Source organism: Lissotriton helveticus, chromosome 11, assembly GCF_964261635.1.
Source record: "Lissotriton helveticus chromosome 11, aLisHel1.1, whole genome shotgun sequence".
NCBI lineage: Eukaryota > Metazoa > Chordata > Amphibia > Caudata > Salamandridae > Lissotriton > Lissotriton helveticus.
The window spans coordinates 913,723,710-913,739,494 of NC_136072.1; the positions used below are offsets into that span (position 1 = coordinate 913,723,710).

At 47.8% G+C, this 15,785-nt stretch overlaps 1 protein-coding gene across 3 annotated transcripts in view; it reads left to right on the forward strand.

Moving 5' to 3' along the window:
* Positions 1 to 15,785, forward strand: part of EWSR1 (EWS RNA binding protein 1) — a 403,636-nt gene that overhangs the window by 129,206 nt on the left and 258,645 nt on the right. For all 3 annotated transcript variants that reach the window (XR_013602525.1, XM_078667174.1, XM_078667175.1), the window contains exon 7: positions 10,276 to 10,664. Coding sequence is in view for 2 of the 3 variants with exons in the window: in XM_078667174.1 (XP_078523300.1) it covers positions 10,276 to 10,664 (389 nt within the window). In the remaining variant the exon portion in view is untranslated. The remainder of the gene's footprint in view (positions 1 to 10,275; positions 10,665 to 15,785) is intronic.

Consider the following 15,785-nt stretch of genomic DNA (forward strand, 5'->3'; position numbering starts at 1 on the left):
GGTGTTAACAAAGGGCACATGTCGCAGCAGACGCCATTCAATAAAAGTGATGCGCAATCCTCCTACAGCAAGCAGGGCAGAGGTGGATACAGAGGAAACAGTGCCAAAGGTAGAGGCAGAGGCAACAACAGCTCCCGTTCCTCTGCCGCCAACAAACAGTGACTCCTTGTCACTGCCCCCCGACCATCCAACACCTGTCGGGGGGAGACTCCAACAGTTCCTGCCAGTCTGGAAGTCCATCACCACAGACAGGTGGGTCAGGAAACTTATCCAGTTCGGCTATTGTTTGGAGCTGACATCCACCCCACCAAACATACCCCCAAAACACTATCCTATGCCAGCAGAGCATTTGCACTTATTGCAGCAGGAGGTTCTAGTGATGCTGCAAAAAGGCGCAATAGAGCTCGTGCCAGTGGAGGAAGAAGGCACAGGGGTTTATTCCCTGTACTTCTTAATCCCAAAAAAGGACGGCTCACTCAGACCGATTCTAGACCTACGCCCCTTGAACCAGTACATTCTTTCAGAGCACTTCCACATGTTGACACTGCAGCAGGTTCTTCCCTTGTTACAACCGGGATACTTCCTCGCAACCTTGGACCTCAAGGATGCTTACTTTCACATACCACTCCACCCATCCCACAGAAAATACCTCCGGTTCACCATCCAAAACCGGCATTACCAGTTCAAGGTTCTCCCCTTCGGAGTGACCACTGCTCCCAGAGTGTTCACAAAATGTCTGGCGACAGTGGCGGCGCACCTCTGGAGACAGAGTATACATGTCTACCCCTACCTGGACAACTGGCTCGTTCAGGCAAAGTCAGCCCAGCAGTGCGCCTCAGATATGTCCCACACCATTCACCTCCTTCACAGTCTAGGATTTTCACTAAACTACCCGAAGTCGCACCTTCAGCCAGCCCATGTGCGGCAGTATTTGGGCGCGACAATAAATACTCCGGCTGCCACAGCTCAGCCAAACCCAGCGAGGATCGACAACTTCCAGTCGCTACTCCAGAGGTTCAGACCGTAACACTCACTCCCAGTGAGAGTGTTCATGCAGTTGATAGGCATGATGGCCTCCTGCATCTTCATAGTCCCGCACGCCAGGTTGCATATGCATCCGCTCCAAGAATGCTTGGCGCATCAGTGGACTCATGCTCAAGGACAGTTGGACGACCTAGTGTTGGTGACCGGTCGGGCATACAGCTCTCTGCATTGGTGGAATCCACACAACCTTTGCAAGGGCCGACCGTTCCAAGAGCCTGTGCCACAGATCATCCTGAGGACAGACGCATCTCTCCAGGGATGGGGAGCTCATGTGCTCCACTACACGGTGCAGGGACTATGGACAACGCAGCAACGGAAGATGCACATCAACTACCTAGAACTGATGGCAATCGTCATGGCACTCAAGTCCTTCAAAGTACATCTGTGCAACAAAGTCGTGTTGATCCGGACGGACAACATGACGGCCATGTACTACATACAAAAGCAGGGAGGTACACACTCTCCACAGTTGTCTCATCTGGCTCAGAGCATGTGGAAGTGGGCCATTCAGAGGAACATCTTCCTCATGGCGGAACACCTCCCGGGCAAGGACAATCTGATGGCGGATCTGCTCAGCAGGCACAGCCACCAGATGCACGAGTGGGAGTTGCATCCATCAGTACTCCGCCCGTACTTCCAGCGGTGGGGTCATCCAGAGATAGACCTGTTTGCCACAAGGGAAAACGCAAAATGCCAAAGCTTTGCCGCCAGGTTCCCTCACCCACAGTCGCAAGGCAATGCGATATGGATGAACTGGTCAGGCAAATTTGCGTACGCTTTCCCCCAGCGCCTCTCATACCGCTGGTGGCAAGAAAGCTAAAGCAGCACTCGATGACACTCATCCTGGTTGCTCCAACATGGGCACGCCAACCATGGTACACCACATTTCTAGAACTCTCCGTGGTACCGCATCAAAGGCTGAACCTTACACCCAGGCTCTTGACGCAGAACCAAGGCGACATTCAGCATCCAGATCCGCAGCAGCTACATCTGGCGATCTGGCTCCTGAGGTCTTAGAGTTTGGCTACCTTAATTTGCCCCCGGAATGCATGGACATCATCCGGGAGGCAAGAAAGCCCACTACCAGAGCTTGCTATGCGGCAAAATGGAAGCGGTTTGTCATCTACTGTACAGAGCACGCTATCGACCCGCTCGATGCGTCCATTCCTAATATCATTTGCTATTTGTTGCATCTTTACAAATGCAATCTAGCATACGCTTCCATTCGGATACACTTATCCGCCATAGCGGCTTATCTCCAACAGGCAGCATCTCTGTCTTCAGGGTGCCTGCCATTAAAGCATTCCTAGAAGGGCTAAAACGGGTCATCCCTCCCAGGACCCCGCCAGCTCCTGTGGAACCTCAATGTGGTGCTCACCAGATTGATGGGTCCCCCATTTGAACCTCTGCATTCATGTGAGATTCAGTTCCTCACATGGAAAGTGGCTTTTCTCGTTGCCATAACGTCTCTAAGGCGTGTTAGTGAGCTACAGGCGCTCACAATTCAAGAGCCATTTATACAAATTCATTCAAACCGGGTGGTGCTGCGCACTAACCCCAAATTTCTCCCGAAAGTGGTGTCGCAGTTTCATGTCAATCAAACCATCGAACTGCCCGCATTCTTTCCAAACCCGGAAACGGTGGCAGAAAGGATGCTCCATACGCTTGATATCAAACGAGCGCTTATGTACTATATTGACAGGACACAACCTTTTAGGAAGACACAGCAACTCTTTGTTGCCTTCGAGTCCCGCATAAAGGCAACCCCATTTCCAAAGCAGGAATAGCCAGGTGGATCGTTAAGTGTATTCAGATTTGCTATCAGAAGGCTAAGCGCACTTTAACGGTCCCCCCCAAGGCACACTCCACACGCAAATTGGGGGCCTCCATGGCATTCCTAGGTAACATTCCTTTGGAAGACATTTGTAGGGCAGCCACATGGTCTACACCACATATGTTTACCAAACATTACTGTGTAGATGTGCATTCCAAACAGCAGGCAGCTGTAGGACAGGCTGTTCTTAAAACACTTTTTCAGACTTCTGCAGCTGGCACGGGCGGCCGTCGTTAAGGGAGGGACTGCTATGTATTCTATGCTACAGATATGAATTTAGCAGCCCACATGCCTCGAACTGAATATGCTACTTACCAGTATGCATCTGTTCTTGGCATGTAGGGCTGCTAACATTCATATCGCCTGCCCTCCTCCCCGGCGCCCGTAGCGGCTGCAGACTTTTCTTGCATTTACTCTCTAGCATGGCCATCGCTTACACGGTTACACTCCATCTCTGCCACAATGGCTAAAAACAATCTGGGGATGGAGTCGATGCCCATGCGCACTGTAGTCCAGGGGAGGAGCCACCTATCTCGTGATACTTCGAAGACTCTTCCAGGACAACAATGTGCAATCATCCGGACCCAACACTAGGCGGCGATCTATGCTACAGATATGAATGTTAGCAGCCCTACATGCCAAGAACAGATGCATACTGGTAAGTAGCATATTCAATCTCCTAATTTCGGGGCATGTGAGTTGCAGCTGGTTAGTAGCGGGACTAAATCGGCAATGTACAGATTAAAAAGTGTGGGTGCTAAGACGCAACCCTGCTTTAGCCCTTTTTCCGTCGGTATGCGCCTTGATAGATGCGTTCCGTTTCCCAGCTTCACCTGTAGCCACGTATTCGTGTGTAAGTTCATTATTAGTTTGAGTAAAGGCTGTGGCAGCCCCCAGCTGTGTAGTTTGGACCACAGTCTGGTGCGGTTGACGTGGTCGAAGGCAGCTTTATAATCAATGAAACATAAAAATAGAGACGACCGTGTTGCCTCAGCCTTGTCCATAAGCATGGCCATGCTTAGTATGTTTGTCATAGTCCCAACCGATTTTATAAAGCCAGTCTGCTGTAGGGGAATTATGGATTTTTCTTCTGCCCAAGCCTGGAGATCCTCCAATAGCAAACGAGCAAAAAATGTGGCTTCGTTGTCTAATAATGCCACTAATCTGTAGTTTTGTGGATCCGACTTCTCGCCGGATTTATAGATGGGGGAGATGATTGAGCCTCTCCATGAGCTAGGCAGGGTATTCCGTGATCTAATTTCTCTGAAAAGTGGATCCAGAGCTTCTGCCCAGAAGGTTGCCTCCTGTTTGTACAATGCTGGTGGCAGCCCATTTGGCCCAGGGGCGCCTTGTCTTCTCCCTTTTCCTATCTGCCGTTTGATGGCATCTATATGGTTGGTGTGGGGGTCCTCGGAAGATGTAACTGTTCCTGAGTTCTCAGAGTCGGCGAGATTGTTTTCCGCCCAGGACTTGTGTGTATTTTGGTAATCTACTTCGTTTCGCTCTGCTTGATCATGGTCTCTCTGGTCACTGCCTTGATGGAAATGGGACCTGAGGTAGTTTGTCCAGATTTCCTCAGAGATGTAGGAGCAGATTCCATCATGATTGTTATTGATGAATTGATTTATGGTCCTCCAAAATCTGGAGCTGTTGTTGTGTTTGACGTCGGCGTGTAATTTGGCCCAGAGATCTTCCTCCTTAGCTCTGTTCGCGTCTCTTTTCAGTTTGTAAGGGCTGCCCTTTGATTCTGTAATGCTTTCAGTCGAGTTTTATCACTGGGTCTGTCCCGAAGGTATCTCAAAAGTTGGTTAATCCTTTTTTTTTTTTTGCATATTTAATTTCTTTTTTTTGCCATGTGTGACATGGGCATTGTGCCACTGAATCTTTGCTGGTTTGGTGGTTTAACCTTGGTAGCGTACGATTCCATCCCAGATAAGAAGTTTTTCCATTTCTCGACTTCTCAGTTTCCGACCCTTTTAAAAAAAAAAAAAAAAAAGTTGTTTTGCATTTTCCTGCATCTCGCCGCTTGCTGCTAATTTGAATTTAATTTGTCTTAGGTCGATGGTAGTTCTAGTTCCTTGAGGCTCCCGGCAGCATTCGAATGTTGAGGTCACTATTCTCAGAGCTAATTCTTGGGGCCGGTGATCGATGTCGCCTTTATCGCCCATCTGAAAAGATGTGATTTGGTGGAAGAGGCCTAAAGAAACAAAGGTGTAGTCCAGAAATGAGCTGGTTTTTGTAGAATTGTGTGTGGCTACAGGAGGATTATCTTCTGGCAGTCTGCCATTTAGAGCACTCAGGTTGAGATGTTCTAAATCCTCCAAGATCGTTTTTCCCATCTTGGTTTGCTTACACATTTCAGGTTTCCCTTGCAGCGGGATATTCCAGTTTGCGTTATGCAACAGCACTACTTCTTCCGACGAAGATCCCATTAGATAATAATTTAAATCCCCGGTTAAAATAAGATCGGTTGTGGGGCCCTCTCTTAGGCATGTTTCAGAAAACTTGTACATTTCCTTAAGTTTGGTTTTTAATTTCGGTTGAATGTACACGTTTATTATCATGATGCTCATGTCCCTTTGGTTTGTCGATGTTTGCAAGAAAGTTACAGTAACTGCTAATGATGATTGCAGTGGAGGGCCAAAAATGCGAACAGAGCAAGCAATTGTGTTCGCCACATATATGACCAACCCTCCTTGCAGGTGGCCATATTTTGCCCCCCTGATGGCATTTGTGTGGAACCGCAAGAATCCTTGAAGATGGGCCAGATCTTCTGCCCATGTTTCTTGCAGTGCCACAATATCGAAGGCCCTGACGTAGGTGACAAAGTCGACATCTGTTACTTTATTGGCGAGGCCGTTTATATTCCATGAACAGATCCGTACAGTGTCCAATTTTTCTTTTCCCATATAGAGTGAGCGAGGATTGCGTCAATCTTTTGTATTGTTGATTGTTCTTGCGAACCATCGAGTGTCTCCTTCCCGAGCTTGCAGAATAAGGGGATCGATGTGGCCCCTTAGTTGCTCTGTTTGATGCCTCATGTCCATGTTGCAGTACCCTGAGGCTCCTCTCAGCACTGATGTAGTTGATCTAGTGGAAGCTGTCACTAAACCTCTCGGTGGGGCTGTGATTAGCAGATCCGGGTAACCTGGTTTATAATACGGGGCGATAGTTATCCCCCAGGATTTTAGGATGTCCCTTTTTGAGAGTATTTTATGTGCTGTTGTTGCAGTGGTCCATGTAGCTCTTGTTTTTTCGCCTACCTTTACGTCGCCGCAATTAATAAATTCTACTGACTCCAAGTCTGTTTTTACATCTGCTAGTTGCGAAATGTGGGAAAGTAACCGCAGTATGTTACCTCGGTTCAGGATGTCGTGCCTCCCTTTAGAGGCGTATTCAGGTATGAACCATATTACATTAGTTTCCCTTCCCCCTGCCCAGTTAGAGACACCGAATTGGTTTTGGGGAATTGGCCTACTGGCCTCGTTCAATGCGCTGTTCGATGTCATTTGGATTCCTTCTATGTGGCATGAATTTCTTTGCCAGTTTGGACTGATTCTTGGGGTATCAGGAGATTTAATTTTTGAGGTGTCTGGTGCTTATTACCCACTTGTTGTGTGGCTGCTGCGTCAATGGGCAGAAGCTGACTGTTCGGAGTTTTCTCATTTTCCCCTTTGGCTGTTTGTTCGCTATGTTGGATGTTCAGACTCCCATGGTTTGTGTACCCCGCCGCGGCGAAGTTATTGTTTGAAAATGTAACTGTGGCGTTGTAAGTTCGGGCTGGACTGTTCCCATGAGGCACAGGGTCAGGCTGATTTGCATATAGCTATGTCTGAAATGGGGTGCCTGAGTGGGCTAAAGAATGGTGATGGATTAAACCCAGATCAGTTGACTGGGGGTGAGTGTTTTATTTGCATCCTAGGACCGGTTTCTGGCGATCAGCCAGGATAGCTTGACTCCAGTGGCATAGTGAGCGCGGGACCCACGTCTGGACATACCCTTCCCACATAGGGTTAACAGCAAAACACACAATAAGAGGAACACACCCACTAACTGGGCCCCAGGCCAACCGGCCTCTTCCCCCATATCCCCCCCCGCTCGAACCTGCAAAATCCCGGTGTGTCCTGCCACCAGCTACATCTAAAACCCCGGAGGACCTGCCTGCCTGCCTGCCTGCACTTCCAAAGACTACTTCTCCGTGAACACTGGATTTGTTCAACTGCAACCTCTAGCAGCAGCCGGAAACCATGAATCCGCCCCACTCTGCACCCGCCGTCTGAGTGGACAAATACCACAAGGAGGTCACCCCGGTGATCCTGTACCGAGATCTAGCTGAGGCCTGCAGCCTAAATCCAGCCCCCCTAATCGCGACCAGGAGCTGGTAAGAAGATCTTCCCCCAAAAGGCACCCTGCACCAGACGCCCCACGCCTTGTGTGCCCAAACAAACTGCCTAACCAACCCCTAACTTCCCAACTTACCTCTTGAAGTGGTGGTCGCAACCAGAAGGCCTTAGTCTCCCTGCCTGCAGTGCTTTTGCAAACCAGAGGGTCTCTGTTGGAAATCCGATGTCTAAACAGCACCCTGCACCCGGCCGCCCTAGTGCCACTGAGGGTGGTGCGCCTTTGGTGCTAAATTGTTTCCCTTTTGCCCTGAGCTAAAGTCCAGGAGCTTTGCTCCCACCGTCCAGTGGCCTGCTGGCCTGCTTGCCAGCAGCCACTAACCAGAGGGCCCCTATCCCCCATTGGATAACATTGAGCTTCACCACTCCGCGGCCAACCCTAGTGCCACTGAGGGTGGTGCGCCTTTGGTGCTAATTTGTTTCCCATTTGCCCTGAGCTAAAGTCCAGGAGCTTTGCTCCCTCCGTCCAGTGGCCTGCTGGCCTGCATGCCAGCAGCCACCAACCGGAGGGCCCCTATCCCCCATTGGATAACATTGGGATTCACCACTCCGCGGCCGACCCTAGTGCTGCTGAGGATGAAACAAGAGTGTATCCTTGACCCTGGGGGAGCCCGAACCTCAACTCCAAAGACCGATTACTTCCCTAAAAACAGATTGCCATATTTTCCTCCTTGGGTTAACGTTGACACTTTTTTTTGAAAAAGTTTCTTGAAAAAGTTTCTAAGTGTGGGGTTTTGAAACCTAAAAAAATTCTTTAAAATTTTACAATTTAACAAAAACGCGTTGTTTACCTGTTTACAGGGAATTTCCCAGTGCTGCATACAGCACGGAGTAAGAAAAGTAATCCAAAAGTAACTTTCCCAACCTAATCCCATTCAAGTCTATGTACTGTATTTACAAGTGATCGCATTTCTCTGAAACAATACTGTAAGTCAAACATAGTACATTTACAATTGCAATTGTGCTGTTTTACAATCAGCATTTACTACTGTAAAGTATTCATTGCTTACCTGTGCCAGGCTTGCTTGGTTCTAGAAATAAAAACTAAAAATATATTTTTATACAAAAATTGGTCTGAAGTTTAGTCTGAGTGTGTGAATTAATTTGCTGACTGTGTGTGTATGACAATTGCTTAACACTGTCCTCTTATACTGGTTTACTGCTCAACCACACCACCACAAATGGAGAGGAAGCTTCTATCTATCTTTACCTCTGCCTACTATTGGAGTTCCACTGGACTCTGTGCACACTACACCTCACTTTGGTATAGTATATACAGAGCCAGCTTCCTTCACTACCCCATTGTTGAGGTAGGTAGGCTGACATGAGAGGCAGCGGGGAAACCAGTTGCCAAACTTGTTTCTCCAGGTGTGTGTATCCCTGAGGTAGCCACGCCTCGGGAATGGGATAGGGAGGTCTGAACACCAAGAGAGGGTCTCGCCATCTCAGGAGTGGGCAGAATGATGCCTCAGTCCACAAAAAGTGGTCACCCGGTGGGCGGGAACTTTGTAGCCCATTGGCTACCAAATGCATCTTGCCTAAAGGTCACTTCCCGAGCATAAATGGGCACCTCTGGCACATAAAACTCTGAGCCTGACTGACTTGGGAGGAGGAGTGCACTGGTACTCCGAGGCACTTGCAGAGCTTGGTTGCACTGAAGAGAACTGCTCTGGATTCCCCTGGTGGCTAGTTAATAGAGGGACTGACACCATATGCACTCTCACCTGCGCACACACAAGCCATTTGCAGAATTATCTCGGTTTTCTCTGGCCCTCCTGTTTTGCTTCTCTGCTCCTCCTGATGTTAGAGAATCTCCAGATTTACAGTAAGCCAGATAACGTACATATTTTTAATAGTTTCCTTGGGCATTGCACAAAACGTACCCCAGTAGAATAAGATTACAGTAGGAAAACCGCACAGTGCAGATCATGTGCTCCCACAAGAGGGACACTTTGCAAACTGAAGGCATAGTTCCTTCTAAAATACACAAAATTCAACAAGAAAGTGTAAAATCTTCACAAATGATAATGTTGAGTGAAGCAAAATGAAACTAAATAAAATGTTCTTAACCCCTTGCATGCGGCGCAAATTTTCGCGCTGTGCAGGCAATTTCAATAGTGGGCGGGGTTCGGACGGCTCCCGGCCGTCCTCACACGCCCACCGTGACGCATGACGGCCAGGGTCCATCCTGAGCATGCAAAGGGTTAAGTAGGTGGATAAAATCAAATCTTTTTTCCAGCTCCTGTGAGTGGAAGTCTGATAACTACTGAGTCATGCATCTACCAGCACCGGGCATGCTAAGTTAGGGAGGCCGTTAACTTGTTAAAGGGACAGTGTGCCGTTTTCAGTATAATTTGCACAACTGTCTGTGGCTGCTACATTTGCCCTCATTTGCTTCAGGTTTTGAGCGTTTTCATAGGGAGCAGAATTGGGATTTGTGCTGCAGCATTACATTGTGTAAAATCTATTAATTTGACTTGGGTATCCTATGCAGTAATCTATATTTTATCATTTGATCCTCACATGCATGCAAAAACTATGCTAGTATTTATGACTTCTAAATGAAGAGACTACCATGCAGAATCATGTTTCTTGTGATGTGCTTTAAAACCGTGTTTCTCTAACGCTTCTGTGCACTGTCAGGCTAGGACCCAACATAGTCTACGTGCAATGTTTAAATTATTTTTTTTAAGGCACATAGCAGCTGCGTTTAGGCAGCAGAAATTTTTACTTTTTTATTGCAAGAATGTAAAAACGGCACCAACTTTCCAGGGCCAGACCTATTTGCTTTGCCAATTATTGTTGCCTTGTGTACCCATTATTCATGTAATTTCAATTTTGTGTATCACGGTGAAGTGTTGGGCGTTGGCTACCTTGTTTCAGCAGTCTCAACCGTGCCTCTATCAAAGTACTTTTCCTACAGTGGTTACAGTCAATTTACTTTCACTGTTGCCGGTCACATTTTTTATTTTGTCTCTAATTTGTTTTTTTACTTAGTTACCCCACAAGTCAACCTCCTAGCTATGATCAGAGTGGGTACTCCCAGCAGAGCACTTACGGACAGCAACCACCAAGCACCTATGGGCAGCAGCAACAGCAACCACCACCAAGTTATGGCCAGCAGAGCGCATACTCGCAACCTCCGCCCAGCAGTTATCCTCCACAAACTGGATCCTACAGTCAACCTCCAAACCAGCATAGTCAATACGCTCAACATAGTCAGCATAGCCAATATAGTCAGCACAATCAACATACCCAACAAAGCCAACATGGGCCGCACAGCCAACAAAGTCAACATGGTCATCATGGTCAACATAGCCAGCACAGCCAGCAAAGCAGCGGTTATGGACAGCATAATGACTATGCGCCACCAAGTCAAATGAGAGGTATTTATTTCAACAAGGTTTTGTGATATTACATATGATGTAATCTGTTGGTTTGCTGTGGTTAAAAGTATTTAGTCTGTATTCCGTTTTCTTGTCCGCATTATTTCAATACCTGAATGTCAGAACTTCCTTTATTTTATTTATTTATTCAAAGTTTTATATAGCGCGAACAAGATCCTTACAGATATCAGAGCGCTTCACAAAGACAGGGTAGGGGCAGTAGGAATGAGCAGAGGTAATGGGAGCAGTATAGTAGTCACTAACATGATAGGATAATAATAACATACATAAAACATATCCATATACAATCAGGTAAACAAGTAATATAAGACGGCACAAGTCATTGATCCCACTACAGAGGTGTTCAGGTACACCTTGGGTGTGTGGAAGGCTTAAACCAATGTTTTAGTATAGAGAGAGCACTGAGTGGGGGCATCGGGAGAGTGAATCAGTGAACCAACGTGTATCATATATTGGTCGGTAGTACGAAAGTAGCGTAGTAGTGTCCCCATCAAGTAGAAGTATAGTGCCAAAGGACAAGGTGAGCAGTGATACAAAGCAATGCAGGGTCTCTGATCCAGCACCTATAAGGTTCAGGAGATCTTGGCCAGAAGGATGGTTTTCACCTCTTTCTTGAAGAGTGCAGTGGAGGAGATACGCTTGGTTTCAGGAGGGAGCGCATTCCAGATCCTGGGTGCCATTCCTGAGAAGGAGCGCTTGTATGTTTTCTCATTCCGGAATCTACGAGGTTTCAGGAGTAGATTTTTTGAACTTCTATTGGATCTCGAACCTCCTGATATAGACAACTTTTGAGCGAGGTAGTTGGGTGCATTGTGGTGCACGGCCGCATGTGTCATAACTGCAATTTTTAGCTGTATTCTGGCTTCAAAAGGCAGCCATTTTAGGGACTTTAAGTCTGGGGATATATGCGAATGTTTTCTTGAGCAAGTAATGAGTCTCGCGGCAGCGTTCAGGGAGGCTCTTAAGGGTGCTGTTGTGGATAGCGGGAGTCTGCTGAGGGCCACAATTCCGTAGTCTATTCGAGGGATGACTAACGCTTGTACAGCAGTTTGGAAGTCTTCAGCAGAGAGGAAGGGTTTAATTTTCCTCAGTGTGTTGATTTGGAAATTAGCTGCTTTTGTGGCTTTGCTGACGTGCTGCTGCATGTTGAGCTTGGCGTCGAGTGTGATGCCTAGGGATTTCGCTGAGTCCACGATGGTAGGTTGGACATTGAGTGCTGTTAAGTTATTGAGCCATGTTTGAGTGGTGGAAATTTTCGCCGGGGGTGAGATGAGTAGGAACTCAGTTTTCAGAGCATTTAGTTTGAGGTGATTATCGGCCAGCCAAGATTGAGTGTTAATAAGCGTGGAATTCAGATGTTTGATATCTTCCGGGGATTGAAGCTTTAGGTAAAGTTGTGTGTCGTCGGCGTACATATGGAATTAGACATTGGAAGCTTGGAGCAAGGTGGCGAGCGGTTCCATGACGAGGTTGAACAATGTGGGGGAGAGGGAGGATCCTTGTGGAACACCTAGATCTACAGGCACAGGTGAAGATAGCACATTGTCGATCTTGAACTTCTGAGACCGGTTGTGAAGGAAGGACGAAAACCATTTGAGAACAGTTCCCGATAGACCCATTCTAGTGCCTAGCAGCTCCAGCAAGTTCTCATGTTTGACCGTGTCAAATGCTGACGAGAGGTCAAGAAGGATGAGGAGGCAGGACTCATTGCGATCAAGAATTTGGAGGGCGTCATCAATTATATGTGTCATAGCTGTTTCCGTGCTATGTTTCGCTCGGAAGCCTGATTGATGAGAGTTGAGGAGGTCAAATTGGTCAATGTGTTTTGTTAGTTGGAGTTGGACACATTTCTCCAGCAGTTTGGCCAGGGTGGGGATATTGGTGATGGGCCGGTAATTGTTTAGGTCAGACGGATCAGCTGTAGGTTTCTTGAGTATAGGCGTGACTTGCCCCACCTTGAGGGAGTCTGGAATGAGGCCTTGTTGCAGGGAGCAGTTGATGATTTTGGTCCAGAGAGGGAGGAGCAAGGGGATGAAGTCTTTTACAGCATTAGCAGGTAGAGTGTCTGTGAGGTGATTAGAGGGCTTCAAGGTGCAGAGCAGTTTGTGTATTGCTTCTTCCGAGTAGGTATCGAAGTACAGCCAAGATGCCTTGTTTTTAGGTTGAGTGTTAGCCATTCTGGTGTGGTTGGGGAATCGGCTTACATCCATGATGAGGTCATTTCATATGTTGTCAGTCTTTAGCTTAAAGAAAGCAGAGAAGGCTTCACAGTGTGGGGTGTCGCTTGTTGTGCTGTTTGATTGTAAGGGTTGTGTCTTTGTTTGGGTCTTGATTAGTTCGAACAGTTTTCTTGGCCTGTTTTTTGCTTGGTCCAACTGTCGGCTGAAGAAGTCCAACTTTGTGCGCTTTATTTTCCTGAAGTAGGCATTTCTCTTGTTCTTAAGCCTTTTGAGGTGCAGTGCTGAAGGGTCCGATCTCCAGGTGCGCTCTGCCATTCGCATAGTACGCCTGTCGTCATTGAGTCTATCGTCATACCAGGGGTTAGAACTTTTGGTGGAGACTCTCTTCAGTTGCAGTGGGGCGACTTCATGGACTATTGTATTCATAGATTCAAGGTAGTGGTCAGTCAGTGATTGAACATCCGAGGCACCTGAAGGGGGAAGGAGGAGATTGCCGATGTGGGGGGGCAGGGTAGAGGGGTTAAGATTCTTCATGTCCCTTTTCCATGTTTTGGATTTGATTGGTTGAGCCGGGTTAGGTTTAACTTTTTCATTGATGAAGAAGGTGATAATGTGGTGATCTGACCAGTCGCAGGGTAGAATCGCCTCCAGTTGTGTAGAATTCTCTTTGGCAATGATGAGATCAAGTATCGAGCCTTTGTCGTGTGTTGGTCTATCGCATATTTGGGTGAGGTCAAGCGAATTAAGGAAAGTTTTGAGACTATTCACCACTGTATCTTTCTGATCGTTCCAGTGGAGATTGAAGTCACCCAGGTAGACTTGGGTGGTCTGCCGACCGGCACTGGAAGTGATCATGTCCATGAGTTGGGTGAATATGAGATTGTCACCAGGCGGGTGATAGATGAGATGTAAGGCACAAACTTGTTTGCCCTCGCTGGTGATGTCGAGGCAGAGGATTTCCCTAGTTGGAACTAGAACCCTCACACACCCAGCAAGCTAGGTGTCATGCTTCATCATATGGGCTCTGCTCCTCGTCAGACTGGCGCTGCAATGTCTGACGGGCTCCCGAAACCGGGGCTCTTTATCGGAGATCTTTTGTTCCCGCCATATGGTGCATGTGTGTGAGAGGGCCTGGGGAGTGTGGTCGTGACGTGAGTGTTAGGTTAAAAAAGGTGAGTCAGTCTACATAAAGAATTTATTCTCGTAGTAGACTCCCTTGGTTAAAAACAAATGAAAGTGGTGTGGGAGGGGAGAAACAAAGACCCCAGTACTATTAGGGTCTATTGGACTGCTACCCTCAATTATTGGTCGACATGTTTCTTGCCTGATGGCAATTCTTCAGGACCTAAATATGATCGTACCACACTGTGAAAATGCTAGTGACAAATATATATACATAAAAGTGAAGGGTTGAAACTTGCAGGTATGTCTATGACCGTATTATAGTCAGAAATACCACGATGCAGGCTAGTCAGTCCTGCTGCAGTTTGCAAAGCCCTTACCCGGATCCCTGGTGGACCCCTCAGTCTGCTCCCGTGGGACTGGCTAGGGAGGTGTAGTACCTCCGGCGTCAGCAGTCCAAACGGTGTCACCTACCCCACGTACAGCGTCTAGGTAATGGCGCAGAGGAAAGGGAGGGGGAGGTGACTTTAGTAACGGAGAAGTTGCTCCTAAAAATGCATGCAATTCCCCCGCCGTCTTGCCTGGAGACCTGTCTAGCCTAATGATGTGATAGTTGGGGGGGACTAGTATGTCCATAATCGGGGTAGAGGCTTCAGTAAGCCATGTTTCTGTTAGAATGGCTAGGTCCAGATCCATATCTGAGACGAGATCAGCGATGTCGGAGGAGTGTCTCTGGGCCGATCTGCAGTTGAGTAGGATGCATTTGAGTTTGGTAGAGAGAAGGGTGGTCGAGCTTCCTAGAGTGAGGGGAACTTTTCTGAGGTTGTTAGGGACAGAACCTCTGTTGAGTGTTGGGAGCCTCAGAGGGTTTGTAAGAATTGTGGGTATGGGGATGTGTGTGTTGGATATGTGTTTTACCGGACCTGGGCCATAAGAGCGTAGGAGAGAGCATAGGTCGCGGTCCGACAATGGGTTGAGGACACGACGGGGGCGGTGGGAGTTATTGCGAACGGGGATAGTCGGACAACGCGGGTGTCGTTGGAGGCGAGGGTATGTAGGGCGGGTGCGTCGTTTGTAGGGTAGAGGGATGATGGGAGGTAGACTAGGCTGTGATGAGAGAAGGTCTTTGATTGCGTGGACATCTTTTTTGATTTGTAGAATATCCTCTTTGACTTGTTGGAGGGTGGATAAAGTCAGGTCAGGAGGTGCATTGGGGATGGCGTTGGTGGTGAGAGCCATTGGTGAATAGTTGTGTAGTGAGCTGGAAAGCGGGCAGGGTATCGAAGGGGGGGGATATACTAGCGTTGTTGGAAGGTTCTGCGGAGCTAATGAGTGGGATGGCCTTCAAAGTGTGGGCGTGTTTGTGGGCGAGGGGTGTGGGTGAAGTAGGCGGTGGGTGGGAGGCATAGGTAGTGACGTCAGTGGGAGACGGTGCCGGTGAATAGAAGAGTGAGTGAAGGCTGAAGACAGTGGGGGAGACAGGAGGGTAGTGAGGGCTGAGAATAGGAGGTAGGAGAGAGGGGGATGCTAAGGTAAAGGAGACGGTATGTTCTGTATCTTTTGTTGGGAGAGTGTCGTGGGTGGGAGCTGGGGAGGGAGGGAGGGGGATGGGAGGGGGGGGGGAGGAGGATGAACTCCGAATTATCTTTATACTTAAACATGCCATATGTTTATTTTGGCTGTAGCCCAACTTGTTCGAATGTTAATTTGCCATTTTTATAATTTTGCAATGTGAACATTCTGTTCTACTTAGACATAAGCACACTGATTGTTCTCAATCAAAATTCCCAGTTATTTA